Below are 20,374 nucleotides of genomic sequence, written 5' to 3' on the forward strand. Positions count from 1 at the left end.
AAACTCAGGACTGTTTACCCAGTCGAATACCCTATTTAAGAATTTTAGAACCCAATCCAGCTCAACTGTTAGCCTTATCTCCACTTCCCCTTCCTCTCCATCCTCCGTAAACATGTTCCTTAGTGTGCTGTTATCGCCACACAAGTTCCTCCTTGTCCTTTAAAGCCATCCTCAGATGTTAACTGCTGATTCAAGAAATGGTATAGGGCCTTGAGACCCTCTCCACATCTTCATCAGTCCTCTCCAAGCAACCCAAATCACACCCAAAATGTGTCACCTCACCTTTAAAAAATTACCTCTTTTATTTGAACTGCACAACTTCAGTTAAAGCAAAGTGCTTTGTATGCAAACGCATGTTTAAGACAAGTCCCCTGGCCCAGACTTCTACTTAGATCGCAAATTTCTTTTAAGAGCCCTAGTGGTGCAGTGGTTAAATGGTTAGCTGCTAACCAAAAGCTTGTTAGTTTGAACCCACTGGACATTCTGAAACTGTCAAAGATGGAATATTACTTGTCCTGAAAAGTCTTCTCTGGTCTTCTGCCTGTGACAAGCAATAGGTGCGCTCTCATAAAGTAGCCTTCTCCACGCGTTAATTTACTAACACTAACAGACTGCTTTTTTTAACCCCCTTTGTTTTCTTCACTAGGTTAGCTCATGTAACTACAGATCTGTTGAAAATGTTAATTTAAGAAAGGGATTCTAAACTAAAGAATTTCTTTACCTTTGACATGTTAGAGAAGTTGAGAGTTAGCAACGATGCCTTTGGTGAGACGCTAATTCTACTAAGGGATTTCCCGAGTGGTACAAATGGCTAATGCACGCAGCTGTGAACTGAAAGGTTGGGGACTCGCGTCAACCCAGAGGCCCTGTGGGGGGAAAGCCCTGGGGCTCTACCGCTGAAATAGCAGTTATTGTCAAACCTGTGGAGCACAGCTCTACTCTGACACGTGGGCGGTCATCATGAGTCAGAGCCGAAGCCACTGCAAAGGGTGTCGCCACGTCTACTACATCGCATCACCCGAAGGGCAACATTCACCAATACATGTGGGAATCCCAGATTTTACACCTTAGTAGCAGTTTCTAGAAAAGGTTTTCATCTTTGCCTTTCTACCCAAACTATACACTGAAAGATTTGATCAAAAAAATAAGAAGGGTGGATAGGTACACTGAGAAGGAGTGTGCGCAGGTGTGTGTGTGTGTGTGTGTGTGTGTGTGTACACTCAGGCACACAATCAAACCAACCAATGCCCTCAATTGCTTCATATATGCACATAAAAGTTAATATTTATTTCAGGCACAGTTCTAAAATATCCCTACCACAGAAAGGAAAATGATCTAGTAACTGTGGAGGGGCATCTATCTCAATAAGAAAGATGGATAATGTGTTCTTTTGAACAAGGGCAGATGCCTCTCTCTGGATATCCCAAAAGAGAGGCACAGAGGATTTCATTTCTCTTGGTGTTAGTAACTCTGAGGTGCGCCTGTGTCACAAGTTGGGGAACTTGAATTGTTGGGAAAGAGAAATGTTTTTTTCAAAACTCAGCCCCAGCCACTCCAATCTAAGTATGCTTATTCACAGATGAACAGTGTAAATGGATACAAGCACAGTACATTTTATTGTTAAATTACTATGTACCATATGCAGAACAAAAAGGAAAGGGAATGATTGCTTGTTGTGCATTCGCATTTTAAATTCTTGAATACTAAACAAGTGAACAAGTGATCAATTATAGGAAAGAAAATCCAAAGCTAGGATTTCCTCACAAGTCTTCTGATTTCTCTATTAATTATAGAAAACATGCTCAAATTTTTTAGAAAACCTTTCCCCCTACATGTTAATAAATAAGCTATGAGGGGAAAGAGTCCCTCGGTATTCAGGACAGTCCGTGTCTGGCTAATACAATTATCATGTGGATATAATAGATGCATCAAAAAAATAAAAGGGTAGCATAGTTTAAATTTTTCCAAAAACTTAGCACTATTAGTGCTGAGTTTCCAGTTCCAGAATGGTCCACTCCCCTTGGGGAGAACAATCCTCAGAGGAAACACTGGCCATGGTGAAGCTTGCTGAGGAATCATCAAATGGAGATGCTAGTTCGCTCCATCTGTTCAAAGTGTCCACATGTGCTTTACCCTGAGGTTGTGAACTGTCTCGTGCTAAAAGCAGTGTCTGATTGATTAGATACTGTGCTAGATTTAAGTCTTCAGGAACAGAATTTGTAATATTCAAGTTTGAATCTTCTTCAGAGAGCAGCTGCTTTAGCAGAGTCCAATCCTGTTTGGCAAAGTGCTGACCATCTCGGAAATCTATGTCCACCAAGCGTGATTCTGATTCCACTTTCTGCTCAAAAGCTTCTACTACATCCATCTCATATATTGGAGAGAGGGTTTTTGAAGGCCGGTGGTCATACATGCCGGTTTGTGCCAGTATGTCACAATCGTCTATGTCTCCTGAAATAATTCATAATACTACACAATGTAAAAATTGCACATGTTGTTACCCCTCAGAGTTTTGTAGATCAATATTAACACAATATTAACAGTGATAATCCGAGAGAAAAAAACAGAGAATGGGAAAAATAACATCCGTACGAAATGGGTGAGATTCTTGAGGCAATTCTTTTGTCTATGTCAAAAACAAAACGAAACAAAACAAAATCCCAGCCAACTCCAGGGCACTGTTTAGCAGCATGTAGGCAGGCATGTAGGCAACTAACAATGATTCTTCACATTTTAATTTGAGAACTTATGATACAGAAAGCAACAAATTATTTAAACATAAATGCAAAATGCCACACAGATATCTAATTCACTACCATCTGAGCTACAAAAGGAAAAAACAAGATGTGGTAATCTCACGGTGATTTTTAAAGTCAGAAAGGGAGAATATGTCCTTTTTATCTAAAAGCTTACTTGCATATTGCACATGCACAGGCGGATGCAAGCAAGGACAGACAAACAAAAAGCACAACTGTCAGAGCTCTCCGCTTCCTTTTGATTTTGCTGACCAGGGACTAGATTAGGGTTTGGTTTGTAGTCCTGATACCCAACAGCTGCTCAGTCAGACACTGTTGCATATTTTGGGTTTGGGTCATTGGTTAGAATTACTGGGGTGAGGAAGACAAACACATCGAACAGACAGGAAATCAACAAAGCATATGCAACAAGCCTGGGCTTTTTTTCTATTATATAACAATTGCTTTTAAATATAGTCTCTTTTAGTAAATTTGTATTTTTATTTGAAAATTTTAGAATATAATTAGTGTTCCTGAAAGTCTTAATCTCTGTAAAATGTATATAAATTGTAATAATTGATCTAGTTGTTAAAATAGCTCAGTGTTTTTAGTTACATATTCCTATAGTTATTGCACAGCCCTCTTAGATATATAAAAGTATAGTCCATAAATAATGTCTAATGAACAACAAAAGTCTGAATAATCAAGAATTGCTGTTAAATTAGATGTAAATTAAATAATAGCAAACTCAGTTCTTTATTCCTTCCTGTAAAATCCCATACATTAGAGCTGTCTAGTGGACAACCCCCAACTGTGTTTTCATTAGACCTTACTTCTACACTAGGACTTTAGGTAAACAATAGAGACTATCTAAGCTACTCTTCATATTCGTAAGAAATTTAAGTTTTCCTTCAAAATTTGAATCTGTTGCTTAAGTCAACGCCCTACCTAGCTAAACTATAACATTTAGGGCTACGTATGACTTTAAAATTCTACAAACTCATTTTTTTCCTTAGGCTGTAGCATTTCTATTTCTGTACATTACCTGCAGACAAAGCAATACTGGCTTTTTCGGTAGTTGTGGGATGGCTCTCTTTCACTTGACCCTCCTGAGGCAGAGCTGGGCTCCGGCCGCCGGGGGCGACAGGGTGTGTGGAGCTGCTCTTTGGCATGTCAGCACTGGGTTCTCGCCGATGAAGCGCCAGATGACACGGCCTTTCTTGATTTCTCATATCGCTATCTGCAAGTCTGCTGTGTGGCTGGAAGTCGTTATTTGCATCCCTTCCGATGCTTACTTTGGAATCTTCTGGAAGAAGCTGCCTGTCTCCTTCAGACAAGGCGTGGAGTGCAACATTCTTTTTCTCTGTGGCAGAAGCACCCTGTTGAGCTTTTCTTGAAGAGTCAATGCTACTGAGAGCCAAGAGAGGGTTTTCATTTTGATAGACATGATTAGTTGGATCTTGTTTACATCCCCAAACACTGTTTTCACCGTCCGTTGAGTATCTAGGATAGCAGGCGCTTCTACTACGAGGCTGGCGAGAAACGCCTTCGAAAACACCGGCAGGTGAGAGGCGATCTGCCGCAGGCTGCCGAGGAGCATGCACGTCCCCCTCCTCACACCCCAGCTCTTCACATTCATCGACTGAGAGTAAAACGGATCTTTTAAATTGTTTACGTGCGGAAAACTCGGGGCTTTCATTTTCCGTTGCATCTTCGAAAGCCAAATTAATGATTCCCTGGAACTGCTGAGGAGCCTGGGGAGGCGGCGGAAAGCTTTCCGCAGCAGTGTCCGTTTCGGACCGGTCATCTTCCGTTTCGTCCGCGGAGGAAGAAACCTGGTCTGCTTCCTGGGCACTGCCCTGGGCACTGCCTCGAGGGGGCTGTGCTTTCTCCCGTGGGTGGCCGGCTGCAGAACGAGGCCACGTTTCCGGCCTTTTCCCGGGAATCTCATCGTCACTTGTAGAATTAATCTGGAAAAGATCACTACTACTCTGCTTTTTCATTTTGACTTCGATTCTTAAATTGCTGTCATATATTTTCAGTTCTTCGGGGGTACTGGTGTCACTGCTACTTCTTCCAAGAAAATCGTGGCACAGCACGGTGCCGCACTTGGAAATGCCCCTGTCGCTGGGCCCGTCATCATCCTGAGAGCCGCCCGCATCGTAGTCTTCAGAGCGGGGCTTGATGTCGTCAGAGGAGGTCGTAGCGCTGCCAGAATCAGATTCAGGACTCTCTCTGGGATGCAGAATACTGGGACTCAAACTCCAGGGCCCCATGAATGGAGCCTCTAAAGTTTTGTGGCTCTCGGGCACTTCTGCTGGTGTTTCCATATGTTTAGGAGAATCTTTCCCTGATCTTTGTTCTGAAAAGCATTTAGGAGGAAGATCTGAGCCTGCTGTCGCAGGCCCGTCTTTATGTGCAGCCGGGTTCTGAGGCGATTGACTAGGAATTCTCGGTCCTTCTAGGGGAACTTTGCCTTTCCTGTCATTGGGAACGGACATGAAAGCAGCATTTGTCCTTTCAGGAACACCAGGTGAAACCGCCCTCCCATCTTTAAGGGCGGATTTTTGGTTTGCATCTTTTCTCCCCACTGGGTTCTCCCTCTCTGACACTAGGCCTATTTGCTCTTTATTTGCTGGGTCTAATGCAGAAGTTAGGTTACAGTTCAAGGAGTTCTTCTTTGGCTTTGACATCGTGGGTTTGAGGGTGGTGGAGCTGTGAACATTTGACTCGTTACTATCAGTCCCGTTCGAAGGTGGAGGTCTTTTACAGGCACGGGCATTATCTGTTTCTTGGTGGTCAGGAAATTCGGTTTCACTTTTACGTGTGGAAATCTGTTTGGATTGTAGTTCGTGCTGTACTAATTTATCCAGCTTTGAAATGTTTTGGTATTCTACCACCAATATCTCCTTTTCTGGATTGTTTAATGGCTTTTGTGGGTCAGGGCTCTGTGTAGACACTTCTGTACCATTGACTTCCGGTGGAAGATGCATTAGAGGCTTGCGAGACTTCTGCTCAGAAACACTGTCCTTGTTACTATCACCGCATCCCTCACGAAGCATCCTTTTTTGGACAGATGGTTCACTTTCTAAAGGCCTTTGAGAAGACTGTGCCTTTAAGGTAACCTCTCCTGGAAGCGGCTTCTGTTTTGTTTCTTTATTATGCACAGGTTCCCCTTTCTTTGACTGACTTAGGCTTTTAGGCATTGCCACACTTTTTGCATTAACCTGAGGCAAAGTCGTGAGTCCCTGCTTGACCGTTTTTCTCTTCGGTGTCTGTTTATCTGTAGCTGCGCGGTGATGCAACTTTACCCCACTTTCTTCAGACTGTCTTGAAGACACTGAAGATTTTAGCGAATTTGGTGACTCTCCTTGATAACCTAAGAAAAGAAAGTTCGAAGAGTTTCACTCCAATTTGTGAAAGAATTGCAGTATTTGCTTTTAAATTACTTTAAAAATAAAAGTAATGAAATAATGAAATGGTAACATCTCTATGATCAAGTAACCATTTAGGATTCGGGGTTAGTAACATGACAGTAAGGAGCCCTGCGGACGCACTGGATAAGTGCTTGGCTGCCAACCAAAGGCCGCTGGTGTGAACAAAGTAGAAGTTCTGTCGGGGGAAAAAGCGCTCGTCTACTTCCCTAAAGTTTACAGCCTTGGAAACTCTACCAGGGGGCTCAGCTCTGTCCTCCAGGGTCCCTGTGAACCAGAGTCAACTTGAGGGCTGTTAGGTTGTGTATCAGCTTGGGTACAACTGTTGGAAGATAGGGAGGAGTCCAACCTCCCAATCAGGACCCTGCCTAATGAGGACGTCTTAGGGGTGTGGACTATTTCTAAGAGGCACTGTGGAGAACAGGTCTCTCTTCAGCTTCTCTTCTTCCTGCTTGCTTGGATCCGGAGTCTGGCTGCTAGGACCAGTGGCCTTTGCAGCCTGCTGACTCTGGGAAGTACAGCGTCCTGTCATGTTAATGTTTCATATTGGATCCATGCAATTCTGTACCTCCCAGTTTCTCATTTCTCCTTCCTGCTTTATCTGCTGGCAGTTTGCAGGGGCCTCCAGCTACCATCTGACCCAGGGACTTGAGGTGGACTAGGTTGGGCCACTTCCTTGATGCAAATTTCTTTCTTGATATAAAGTTCTTTTTTATACATCATGAATGTCACGGTTTTGTTTTTCTAGAAAACTCAGCCTAAACACAATGGCAACTGGTTGGAACATGATAGATTTTTTTAAAAAGAAAAGGCTTATCTATTTAAAGATGTCGGGTCTTAGCATTCTAAGGTCTTAGTAAATATTAAATAGGATATCTCTTCCTTAAGAAAAAAGCTTTGATCTGATGCTGGAACTAGATTTACATACATAAATACATGGGGTGGGTTTTTTTTCCCCCTTTCCCAAAAGAGCAAGAAAAGTCTTCTTCCCTTTGAAATTTTGAACAAAAAGACTGTTCTCTATAATGAAGGAAAGTCAGGCTATTTAAGAAATGTCCCCAACCAAAGGCATTGCCGTGGAGTCAAAGCTGCCGCATCGGAACCTTGTATCCAGGACAGGGTTAAACTGACCCCGTAGGGTTCTGAGACTGTAACTGTCTACGGGAGTAGAAAGCCCAGTCTTAAATGAAATAAGGGCATTAAAATTATAAACAACATTTATTTACTTTTCATAAGGACTTGATTATTGACGTAGTTCATACAGGCTGTTGTTAAGTGCCATCAAGCCAAATCAATTCCAACTCATAGCAATATGATAGGACCGAGTAAAATCTAAAACAAACTCAATGCCATCCAGCTAATTCCGACTGATGAACTGCTGCCACACGATTCTCTTTACGGACGCAGAGCACCAGGGCTTTGCCTGTGGACCCACTGAATGGAGTTGGAATTGCCAACCTTAAGGTTACCAGCTAGGTACTTAACCAGCTGTGCCACGAGGGCTCCTCCATTAAGGATAACAATTGAGATATACACTGGACACTGAAACTGGTGAATGGAAGGAAAGACGGATTCGTTTTGAGAATCCACTTGTTTACATTAGTTAACATCTTAGAGATGATATTTTGGGCATTCAAATCTGTCTAATAGGATTAACAAATGTTTTAAATTCTTAATTGTTAGCTTAATTACTAGAATAAGAGTAATATTACTCTGTTTTATTTTTAAATGAGCTTTTGGTATTTACATATCCAATTCAATTTTTAAAAATAGTTTTACAAACTACTCTTACCTAAGTATACTTATACTTAATGTATAAGGCAAATAATTTTAAAAATCATTTATTATGCTTAGCAATACTATATAATCTGATCAGTACCCTTTAGATATATTTATGGGATCACTGCCCCAGGTGTAACCCCTATACCACCCAAGGATTCTTATAGTTATCAACAAGACCTTCAAGAAAGGGGCATATCTAAAAGGGCTAGAAATGCAGATAAGCTAGCGATACTCTCAATTATATCTCCCACAATAGATACTAAAAAAACAATAGGCACAGAACAGATTCTGGAGAGGAAATTGTTTCCTTATGCATTCTTGCTTTCTAGAATGTCCCATTACTCTTTAAGGGCTATTTTCAAATGGGATGCGTATCTCAAACTCACGGCCACTGAGTCAATGTTGACTTGCAGTGGGTTTCCAAGACTCTTAACTGTTTATGGGAGTAGAAAGCCCAATCTTTCTCCGTCAGCACTGCTGGTGGTCTTGAACTGCTGACGATGGGGATCACCACCCAAGTATAACCACTATACTAACCAGGGATTCTTACAGTTATCAATAAAACCTTCAAGAAAGGGGCATAACTAAAAGGGCTAGAAATGCAGATAAGCTAGTGATACTCTCAAATACATCTCCCACATTAGAGAATAAAAACAACCAAATGTAAACCCCAAAATTAATAGTATAAAATCTCATCTCTGTATTGTGAAATGAGTAAACTATGTTCTATTTTGCTTATTTGCATCGGAAGTTCACAGTCAGAGTTTGTTTACCCAATTTAAGTAAGTAAGTCAGACTCAGGATATCCCATACTGTTCCAGCTTTACCTTGGGTTTTAGCGAGGTTACATGGGGCACTCTTTGTCCTGTGCTGAGGTGTGACACATCCGATGCCATTTCCTCTTTTCTTCAAGATCGCCTGTGGTACTGGATCGCTAGGTCCTTTGCCAGTTACCTTCTTTAGCACACTAAGAAAAATTTGCATTCAATATTAAGTTGAAATTCTAAAATGTGAACTCTTAAGAGCCCCGCACATGAAATGCACATTTTTTTCTCAAGGAAAATAATAAATAATGCATTTCTTTTTGGAAAGCAGAAAAACCACGTGCATGTAAGACACAAGTGCTACAAGAGTAATTTAAGGTATTTCATCATTGTGCATAAATATACAATTTCTTTTCAGAGAAAAAATCATTAAAAATATCATTGTATGAATACAGTAAATTCTTCCCCCCCCACTAAATTCTTTTAACAGATAACTTTAACATATTTATCTATAAATTAGTACAAAAATAATTTTCAGAAAAAGCATAACATTGAATGAAGGTAACCTACCTGTTATTCCTATTAGTTTCTTGTTCATGAATGCTTTTTTTATTGGGAATTCCATTGGTAGCCCTTGAAACAGGTCGAGATTTTACTGGTGTAAATTAAGAGAAAGTGAGTCATAAGATAGAATACATTATATACATAGTAATTACGTGTAAATGTAATTATGTGTCAGATACTCTAAACAAAATTAAATGAGTTTTTAGATTTTGAAAAAGAGAGTTATGTTTTCCCTTGGTTTGCATGAATACATGAAAATATATACTTGTGGCATTTAAAACAAATAAAATCCCAAACAGAGGCTCATTTTCCCCTAGAACTTTCCCTGTTAGGAGCGATTACAAATTAGAGTGCTAAAACCCACCTACAGAAGAAGTTCTGACACTTTCCACACTGGTTTTCGCTGTCTGTCTTTGAGAGTCACAAAAAGATAGCTTATGATCTGATGGCTTTCCTCCTATCGATCCATTTTCTTTTGGTTCGTCCAGACCTTCATTAGGAATCAGGAGTTCCAGACTTGCGCTGGTGGATTTGCTGTAGGGTCCTGTGCTGCTGAGAACTGGAGAATCCCGCCCTGTCGCTTTCTTCAAGGGCTTTGCTTTGGCATGAGTGTTTAAGCTTCCAGGGAGGACCTTGGGTCTGGCACCTGCAGTTTGCCCTTCCTGATTTTTCACTCCTTTTCCATTTATTGAATTCTTCTGTCTATATGCTGCTGCTGATCTTTCCACAGCTTGTCTAGGACACATGTTTTCTGACTTTGCATTATTATCACCATTTTCTGTTTTGGGTTTAATTATAGCTCTAGGCTTCCCAGAAACAGCTTTTTCCCCGGTTTTAAAATCTTTTGTAATCTGCAAAGCTATTTTTGTACCATTTTTTTCCTTTAACTCATCATGCTTCAAAGTATTGCTTGAAGTATTTCTATTCGCATTTGATGAATGTCCAGATGCTGCTAATCCATCAGATTTCATCGTCTGTTCAGTAGAGGGCAAACCCCAGCACGCTTTCTTGTTATTTCCCCTCCAAGACTTCTTCTTTACCACGCCGGAGTCAGAAACTGGTCTCCTTTGCTACAAAAAGAAAGAGAAATGTTTGGCAAATTGACTAAAGTTTTACCACTCAGTCTTTGCTATACAACACTTATGCTTGAATAACCCAGTTTTTCAAAGGAGAGGGGAAAAAACAAAACGAGCCATGCTCACGCTATGATTTAGGGTCTCTTAAAACATAAATGATCTTAGAAGGGTGTTTCAGTTTGTTTCATATTACTTCAATCAAATCTCAACTACACGATAAAATGCTTGTTTGAGAGGCACATGATTATAATACAAGAGGTTATGGTAGAGTTAATATCTAAAGGGCTTAGGCTGCCCTTGGTGAATGATAATAGCCAGTATTCTTTGATGATTCACTCCTAGATTCTGGGGTAAGCCCTTTTCTTACGTCATCTCACTTCATCCTGACAACAGTTTCATATGAGAGCTTCCCTTGAAGCTTCAAGCAGCTGTGTGCCAGGTGCCAGGTCACATTTGGCCCCGGGAGGAGTGGATGCAGGACTGGAGCCCATGAGTTCCTACTCAAGCAGAGAGTTGTCCAAGTGGTAGAATTAGCTGGACATCACCATGATTTTCACCCCAAATTCTCTCTTCAGCTCTACCCCAAATGCCAGCGATTTTATCATTATAGGTTTAATCCTCTTTGGTCAAACTTGTTTATTTCTTGGAGGCCTCCTTTAAAAAAAAAAACAAACGCCCCTGGGGAAGACATGCATTATATCCAAAATGTCTGTGTAGCAGCACAGTGCTGACTGGATAAGGGAAGGAGAGGCGGAAAAGGGAAGAGAGAAGGGCACTGAAGACAAATACAACTGCTGATCATTTTGCTTAGAACCAACCTTGACACAGAAGGCCGGAACGTAAAAGGTTGGGGGAGATTTTTGAGATTTACACTAAGCTCTTTGAAGAGCTGTGTAGGGCTGTCGAGTGTGAAGCAGAGCCTGTGTGGTTTTCATCCATATAATCCTTAGAAAGTCCAAAGAGGCTTGGGCTTCATATCCGGTTATCATGATCAAATCATAGCTCCAAAAAACCCTAACTACTTTTAAACCTTCAAACCAGGCAGACTTGCAGAGTCTACTTTTGAGTTTCTTTCTCTGCACTGAAGCATTATGCTCCGTAGTAATTAAGTCCTTGAGAAGTTTCACATTAACTTAATACAGCATAACAAGGGTTCAGGATGCACACATCTCTGTGTCTGGACAATGCCTGACGTAAGCTTTGGCAAGTGTTCGCACATCCCTTATGTGTGAACGGCCTACTGGGAAAGGTCGCCAGAGTTCTACTGATACAAATGAAGACCAAGAGGGTTACCCTCTTAGTATGCCTCTTAGACACTCTTTCAGCTTTCATGGATTCCTTTTGAAAACATGTAAAAGAATTCAAAAACTATGTAAACATAATTAAAAGAAGACAGAATGGTATAATAAATCCCCTTGGACCCATTATCCAGCTTTAACCAATTTCAACTCATGGTCAATTGTGTTTCATATTTACTCATACCCCCATTACATTTTAAAATAACTTCTAGAAAGCAGATAATTTTATCAAGTATTTCAGTACCAGCCACTTTTCCTAACTTTTCCTATCTTATCACACTAATTTTCTTCTATTTCTCAAAGATTCCATGTCTCTTTGGAGAACACATTATTCATTTCATGTGTATTGGGGACTTATTCATGCCAGGTTACTGTACATAAATGACCGCACTTAATTCCCACAATGACCCTGTCAGGTTGTATTACTCCACCAACCTCAGACCAACGGTCTAAAGGTCTTGTCCAGGATGACATGGATAACAAATGTGGAGCATCATTTGAACCCAGCTCTTCTGATGCTCTGGTGGTGTCAGGGGTTACGCATTGGGCTGCTAATGACAAGGTTGGTGGTACACGCCCACCAGGTGTGTCATGGACAAAAGATGAGGCTTTCTGCTCCTGAAAGATTTACAGCCTGGGAAACCCACAGGGGCTGTTAGTTGTACTCCATCCTGCAGGGTCACTGTGAGTTAGAATCAACTCAGTGGCAATCAGTGATTTGCAATTTCTTTCTCACTCTCAGAACCTTCTGATGCTAAGGAAGTCTGGTGGTGCTATGGCCTGGGTGTGGGCCTGCACAGTTGGTGGTTCAAATCCACCCAGGGGCTGTGCAGAAGAAAGATTAGGCAGGCAGTCATTTGAGCTTCCAATGCTATGGCCACCCTCGTTTCATGTTACCACTGCCGTTATGAAGAAAACTATTACTGCTTCCTTCCCTAACAGTAAAAGACCCTAGGACAACCTCAAGGTCTCATCAGGAAGATAAGAAATGAGCAGTGAGAGTGGATTCTTGGTAGTTTGCTGTAAGCCAAGGAAGGAGAGAAAGTGATGCTAACAGTTAGTAGAACAGAGGGAAGGCAGGCAAGTAGGCTGGGGGTGTTCGTTTCTTTTGAAGCCCTCCGTGTCTCCTGGAGTATGTTCCATGGAACTACATAATAAAGAGGAGTCAGAGAGGGGAGAGGAGTAAAGTTACATGGCTATAAAATTTGAGGAAATTTTGAGTAAGGCAGAATTTAGCTTTTTTTTTTTTTTTTTACAAATTATTATATTGCTTTTTAAGTATATAATTATCTTAGAGAACCTTATGTGTAACAATTCTCAAAATTAATTGACCCTAAATGTTCTTAGGTGGAACATGATAAATACGTATATTCTGTAGAACAAGTACATGATTTGGAAAACAATCTTAGGAGTTCAATGGCAAAAATCTACAATGTTCCCCAACTTTTCACCCTGGACAACTGGAACTTGACCTCCACCTCAAGCCATTAGAAACTCAGCTTAGGCTTGAGCTACGTGGGTTCCTATCTAAAGGCTGAGGAGGAAGAAAGGATCTGTACCCCCCAAAATAAGGGCAATATTTTCACTGGCTTTCAAATTAGAACTCTCAATGTATGTCTTCATGTGATCATGGTAATGAGGAACTAAACCAAAACCGAACCCACTACCATCCGATTGGTTCTGACTCACAGTGACAGATAAGAGTAGAACTCCCCCTCCGTGGGCTGAAAACCTTTACGCATGCAGACTGCCACTTCTTTCTCCCCAGGAGAGGTTGGGGGGCCCCAGCCACCAGCCTTAGCTTACGGTGAGCAGCTGCACTCCCAGACACTGGGCTGGCTGCGTTCTTCAGCATCAGGAGTACAGAAGTATAATTTGGGCCTTCAAATAGATCACTCTTTAAGTGAACACCTGTAAATTCGCTTGGAACTCTATCATCAAAAATATTTTTATGGAAGAAAATGTATTTTAGGTTATAACAAATAGACAAAGTAACTTTTAGAGTAAAAAATAATTACACTGCTTTTTCCAGATCAAAAGCACATTATATGAATTAAAACAGAAGCACAGAGATAACTGGAGCAGCTAAAACCTTTAGTTAAGAAGTAGGTTAATTAGAAAAATAGATACTGAATTAGGTATAGAATTCTAGACAATTTTTAATCTAATGGAATAGCTCTAGTGGGTTAGCTGCCAAAAGAGTTTTCAAGGAAATGAAAATGATAGGAAATATTTCACTTCCTGTGCCAGCAGGGTATAAAAACATGATATCATTTAAGTTTATGAAATGCTCACACAAAAAAAGAAATGCTCACTTGATTTTAAAAATCTGAAATCATTCCAAAAAGAAATAGCTTTAATTAATGAAAAGAACAAATTATTTGAAAGTTTTTCTAAAATAAAAAGGATACGATTACAATTACTTGGTACCTTTCGAAAGTTTACCTGAGAGCTACTGAATATAGGCCTTTTGCCTAGTCTTCGATCATCACCTTTGTCAAATGCAGCTGTTGAAAGAAACAGTAATTTTACTTTTATTGATAGCATTATTATAATTATCATCGAACTGAAGGAAGGTATGCTAGCAAAAAAATGGTTATGATTGAATAAAAATAACTTAAAAAACTGAAACCAATCTATTACATACAAATAATTTTCAAATATATTTTAGAAAACTTAAAAGTATAACCTTTCCAATCATACTCTCTGATCCCTATGGATTGCATTATTAAAATGAATAAATCAGAAATGCATTATCTCACATTTACACAAAAACAGAATTTTCTCAAGCTGTGAAATTTAAAGGTACAATTGGCTTCATTTAGTTAGTTTTCTATATGTCAAAACGTTGTATGTAGGTTGTGGTAACTGAAATAACTTACAAACTATTAAATATAAGGACATATTTACTTTAAAAAAGTAACAGATCCTGGTGGAAATTAGCTATAAATATTTTGGGGGTAATAAAGGTAGAAAAAAAGGTTTTATTGACAATAAGGCAAGAAACAATCCCCATCATTTTCTTGGCATTATATAAAATATAATTTCATGGGTTAGGTTTTTTTTCTTTTAAAAAAATAATTTTTTTTAAGCCTCCACCTTGGGTTAGGTTTCTATGGGAAATATTTGGGAACTCATAGTTTTATTCTTTAAATAAGAACTTGAATGATGTTAGAAAAATATATAAGAATAATTATATGAGGACTATAAATAAAGTTTAGCTCATGTATTTCTTCTTTCTGAGGGTTATGGTGTTTTAAATAACATGTTGAAAAAATGCATATAATATCTAAAAGTTATGTGACTTTTATTAAAACGACAATTTGTGAAAAATAAATTTAAAGTTTTACTATAATTCTACCATGCATCTATGAACATTTCTATTCTATAAGATCTATGCTGTCTATCTAAGACAAAGCAGGATCCTGGAAATGACATTATAAGGATGATTCACAAAAAGCAAATGACTTTGTGTAATTATATACAAGAAGAAATGAATATAGTATTTCTACCAAAGGTCAGTAACTCAATAAGAATACAAGAAATGTTATAACAATGATAGCCTAGAATAATTCCTTTATCTGAGGTTTCCCAATGCAGTAATTAAATATGACAGGACCCATTATCATTTAACCCATTTAAGATAAAAATAGATATACATATTTTAATATATATTAGTTCATTGATAAAATGTAATAGAGTAGAAAGTTCTTTTTGATACTTAATTGGAGTACCCCAAACATTTTGTTTTAAATATGCATGTATATGTGTCTATATTTACATATATTTTAAATGAGAACTTTGAAGAGTTAAAAGAAATTGTTTGAAGCCCAACTTCACTATTAAGTCCTTGAAAACAGAGAAAAGCAAAGTTTGCTACCAATCAGAATCGAGTGCTGAAGGACATCTACTGTAGGAATTCTGATCTTATCTCCTTGTTCACATTGTATAGCTTGTGTAGTAAAGATGAACTGTCATTGAAGCATCAACCCAGAAACAGTCACAAGGAAAAAGAATTCAATTTCTCCCCTTCTCAAGATATTTTTTTTGTTACTTAAAATAGGAATTTCTTTGAAAAGTGCTCTTCAGATCCTACGTAGCTACACTATTCTGTTTGTTCATAACGCAAGACAGAGCAGATGCTCCCCTGACTCCGCCACAAAGAATTGAACCCATCTATGGGTTATCAATAAGGCATCCTGCATGACTGTCACGTTTTACAGTACAAACATATTGACTTCACAACAGATAGCCTTTTTACTTCAAATGTGTTTGGAAGTATACTTGCTGAATCTGCCAGTATTTTTCCTAAGGCACCTGCTTTAAAACAAAAATAGTCATGAAGCCATTTTCAGTTCCCCACCCTCAAAATTATTTTTTGTTACTTTTACACTTAGACACCGCTGCATGACATAGGTCTTTGCTTAATGCTAATGTTTCCAATAGCACCGATTAAGCGTCAAGAGCCCACTGTGCGGCTCCTGAGGGACACTCCGCAGTAGCACACACCGTATCACCGGGCCAGTCGACTGTGGAATAAAGCAATCTAACTGAGGTCCAAGCAACTAGAAAGAGAACCTCATGCAAAAGATGGAAGAGCTTTTTGGCAAAGTCTATTTCTAAAGAGGGGATAAAGTATGTTTGGGCATCTGTGCTAGGTGGATTACGTTTTCCTGGACTTTGGATCTCTTTACAAGAATGCTTTTGAGCATATTACCCTGAAACCTTTTTGCTAATACAGAGAAGGATTAAAAACTGACACATATATATATATAGGAAATGAATTCCATTTCCTAAGAACAGCAAAAAAAAAAAAAAGAATTCATGCTTTATTAAAACTGCTGAAACATACTACCGCTAGATTCAATTAGCAAGCAATTATTGAACCGAAGCACAGAAGCGTTAATCCTACCATTTATTAGAATGCCCTCAAAGTGTCTGCTGTCAGACAGATCACAATAAAAGAATAGGAAAATCGCAAAGCTAACATACCTGCTTGGATTTTCTGTTGATCATCTGTGCTCACCAGCTCCCAGCTCTCTGTGTGACGAACAGCATAGAAAGACTGGACCAGGAAGATCCACAGCTTATCACGCAGAGCCTGGATCTTGCACGTAAAACCCTGTGTTCAGGCAACAAATCAGCAGCTGGTGAGAGCCACATTGTCATAGCAACCAGTCATTATTCCTTTCCGAGTCTACTTACTCCTAAGCTAGATCAATGATGTCATCACTTAGATTTTAAGATTGTCTTGTATGTTACTTATGAATGCTTATGCTTCAACAACAGAATTTTATAGTGCAGCATGAAGCTAAATCTTATTCTCTCAACTAAATATTTTAAATTGCCATGGCCCTTTATATGAGTACCTTCCATGACCTTTTTCCGAATCAACTATGCCATTACAAGGTCAAATACTATATATAGTATACAGTAATAAATTGGTAATAATATAGTAATAAATTTGATTGAATAGTTTAATCATTCTTGTTGAACAAAAACAAGATGACAATACTTTGCAATCACCTTACTAATTATTTTTTATTAATGGCACATAAAGAATAAATAATAATTTATTTGTACCTTTTCCCAGTTAATGCCATTAAAAAATTTTTTTTTCTGCTGAAGGTATTTTGAATATATTATAAAAAAGAATTATGAATATGTTACAAAATAAAAGACATTAATGACTTAAAAATATATAAGGTTTATACGTAGAAAATTTAATACAGTGACAAGGTAGAAATATTGTTATTACTTAGAAGCAAAATATGCTTAAAAGTAACCAAACTTCCAAATTCCAAGCTTTTATAATAAGTTCATTTGGAGCTATATAGAATTAAAAGCTTTTTGTGTTGTAAAAATTTCAAGCATACACAAAAGAGCATAGCAAATTCCATGTATCCATCCCCTGAGCATTTTTTGTGCATACATCATAAAATGGTTCAAATAGGAGATGATTTGGGGGGATTTTATTAGACTCACTACCATTTCCTTTGTACTTTCAGAGTTCAGTAATGTGTCCAGAGCCAGAAGAAGAGAGCAGCTATTCTCAGTAGTAATATTTTCTTCAATTGCTTTTAAAACTTTGTCCAATAGATCAGCTGTGCTGCTCATTGCTTGTGACTACAAAACACACAGAAAACTGATATTTAATAAGAAAGTCCAAGTAAAATATATAAGAATTGTGAAAGTCTGGCATAACAGCAGACCATGGATAATAACTCTTATATGAACTCAACCAAAAGTTGTATCTGCCCCCTCCCCACTTTTGTTAAAAATATAAACAAACCCAGTCAGGAGTTAAAATAGATCAAATAACAGAACCTAGAGATAAGTAGCAGAGGCTTTATAATCAATGACTGTTAAGAAAAAGTGGGTCTCCGGTAAGTCAGGGAATTTGGCATAAACCACAACCGACCAAAACCACGTACCTGTGATTTTGGATTCTAAAGTGTGGCTTACACTGACTGAGGAGGGGTAGAGTTGGCCAGAGTCATACTGCACCTTGCCAGGGTACTCACACCTATCCCTCCGTTTCCTTATCCTTGTGAGCCAAAAATCCTGTCCATCACTTCTCTAAAGCCTATGCAGAAAAGCCATCTGTTGGGGAATTTATTTAAATCCTATGAATTCAATACAAGGCAACCTGCACTTAAAAAACTCTTACATAAGTAAAATCAGAACACAAGGGTAGAACTAAATATAGAATATCATTTTAGACACAGTACCTGCAACAGAAGAGCAAAATTTTCACTCTGAATGATCTTGGAGAAGTTTACCACCATGAAGGCAATACATTCTTCTTGGAGCTGAGACGCCATAGTCAGGGCTGCCTCTGTCCACTTCACTCTGGGTAGACTGATGATTAGTCTGTCACTTTCCATCAGAAGAAAAGCGACATTCTCGTCATTCTTAAACATTTTTAAATATTGAGAAAAAGGTTAGAATTAGCTGTGCATAAAATAATGACCTAGACAAATTGTTTTGCTTCCCTATGATATTAACTGGAAAAGGTGCTGTGTCCTTAGTTTCACCTATACTACCTATGCATTCAGAATGACCCAAAAGGGAGATTTTTCACTATTGAATTCATTTTTGTGTTTACAGACATAATTCCTACTGCAAAGCTCCATGCATATAGCCGTACTTCATTTCTGACTATAAAATATATGTTGGTGTTGAGTACATGTAGGTTTACAGAGCAGATCAGTTTTCCATTCAACAACCCATACACATGTGTTTCATCACATTGATTGCAATCTAAACAATGTTAACATCACCCATCCTACTTCCTCCCTGCTTACTGTTTCTATTCTTCCTTCTTTCCTAACCCTTCTGAATTTTGTCTTTGGGTAAATATTGTCCTTTTGATCTCAAGTTCTAAGGTGTACATACCTCCAGAGTGACTGTTCCCTTTATAAGTCTGTCTAGGGCTTGACTGAAAATTGAGTCACCGGGTGAATTTGGTTCCAGACCTGAAAGGTAAACTAAGGGCCAGAGTCTCAGGAGTTCACCAGTCTCCACCTTTCCAGTAAGCCTGGCCCCTTTTACGATTTTGAATTTTGTTCCACACTTTTGTATTAATCTATCCAGAACCTTTTAATGTGGTCCCTTTCAAAGGAGCCCTGGTGGCACTATCAGGCAAGCACTGGACTGATAGCAGCAAGGTCTGTGGTTCAAACCTAGCAGCTGCTCCGTGGGGGAGAGTTGAAGTTATCTGTTCCTGTAAAGATTTACAGCCACAGGAACGCTTTCCGAAGAGTTGTTAGTGGTACCCACACCATCTAGTTCTTCTTGTCTTGAGGTCATGGAGAATGATGTTCACATGGCCCCTTAGTCCATTCACCTATTTGTTTCCTTTGGAACCACCAGCCACTCTGCGGGAGGAAGATGAGGCTTTCTATCTTATAAAGAGTCTCAGTCTTGGAAGCCCACAGGAGCAGTTGAACTCTGTTCTACAGGGTTGCTATGCGCTGGCATTGACTTGATGGCATGGCAGTGAATCGAGTCTTCTTTCATTCAGGCAAGGCAAGACCAATAGTTGCCTCTTAGATGGCTGCTCAAGAGCTTTTAAGACCCAACCACTATTTACCCAAGTAGGGAGTAGAACGTTGTCTTTTTAGACTATACAATACATGTTCTTTACTGTAAATTTTAAAAGGCTGAAAATCACTTATAATTCCATTGATGTTCTTCCTCCTCTCTAATTAGGCAAGACTATACTTTTTATATCTTATGCATTTAATGATAATTCCTTTCTATACCATGAGAAAAAAAGTACTCACAAGGACTTGTTTCTATGGAAAATGGAATGGCAAATTAACAAATGCCCTGTGCTCCAAGACAAAGAAACAAATGACCACTTATGAATGTGTATATATTATTCTTGTTTGTATTTCTAGTTCTTCAAACAATGCTTAGTGAACAGTTACTTATTGAATCTGATATTAGTAGGTTTGGAAAACAAGGCCACAAATTCTTTGCAGCTCCATCCACAAGGGCAAGGTAACTGAGAGGAATTACCAAAATCAGAATGAAGGCTGAACATGGTAATGGGATAGGAGGAAAGCGTAAGGAAATAGAGGAAAGGAGTAGGAGGCAAAGGGCATACATAAAAGTCTAAATACAGACATGTACATATGTAAATATATTTAAGATTATGGGGGAAATGGACCTAGGTGCAAATATTTATAGGTTTAGTAGTAGGGTGGCAGGTGG

The 20,374-nt window shown here is 39.0% G+C and overlaps 1 protein-coding gene across 1 annotated transcript in view; it reads right to left on the bottom strand.

The window, feature by feature from the left end:
• Positions 1-1,597: 1,597 nt before the first annotated feature.
• Positions 1,598-20,374, bottom strand: part of BTBD8 (BTB domain containing 8) — a 66,586-nt gene continuing 47,809 nt past the window's right edge. Inside the window, exons 8-16 of the mRNA XM_045291961.1 lie at positions 18,385-18,567; positions 17,639-17,779; positions 16,646-16,775; positions 14,099-14,160; positions 9,644-10,349; positions 9,286-9,370; positions 8,779-8,918; positions 3,781-6,114; positions 1,598-2,451 (exon numbers count right to left, since the gene is read on the bottom strand). Of these exons, the coding sequence (XP_045147896.1) occupies positions 1,982-2,451; positions 3,781-6,114; positions 8,779-8,918; positions 9,286-9,370; positions 9,644-10,349; positions 14,099-14,160; positions 16,646-16,775; positions 17,639-17,779; positions 18,385-18,567 (4,251 nt within the window). The 3' untranslated portion in view covers positions 1,598-1,981. The remainder of the gene's footprint in view (positions 2,452-3,780; positions 6,115-8,778; positions 8,919-9,285; positions 9,371-9,643; positions 10,350-14,098; positions 14,161-16,645; positions 16,776-17,638; positions 17,780-18,384; positions 18,568-20,374) is intronic.

This window comes from Echinops telfairi, unplaced genomic scaffold, assembly GCF_000313985.2.
Source record: "Echinops telfairi isolate 266 unplaced genomic scaffold, ASM31398v2 ScPeMD7_443;HRSCAF=831, whole genome shotgun sequence".
Classification (NCBI taxonomy): Eukaryota; Metazoa; Chordata; class Mammalia; order Afrosoricida; family Tenrecidae; genus Echinops; species Echinops telfairi.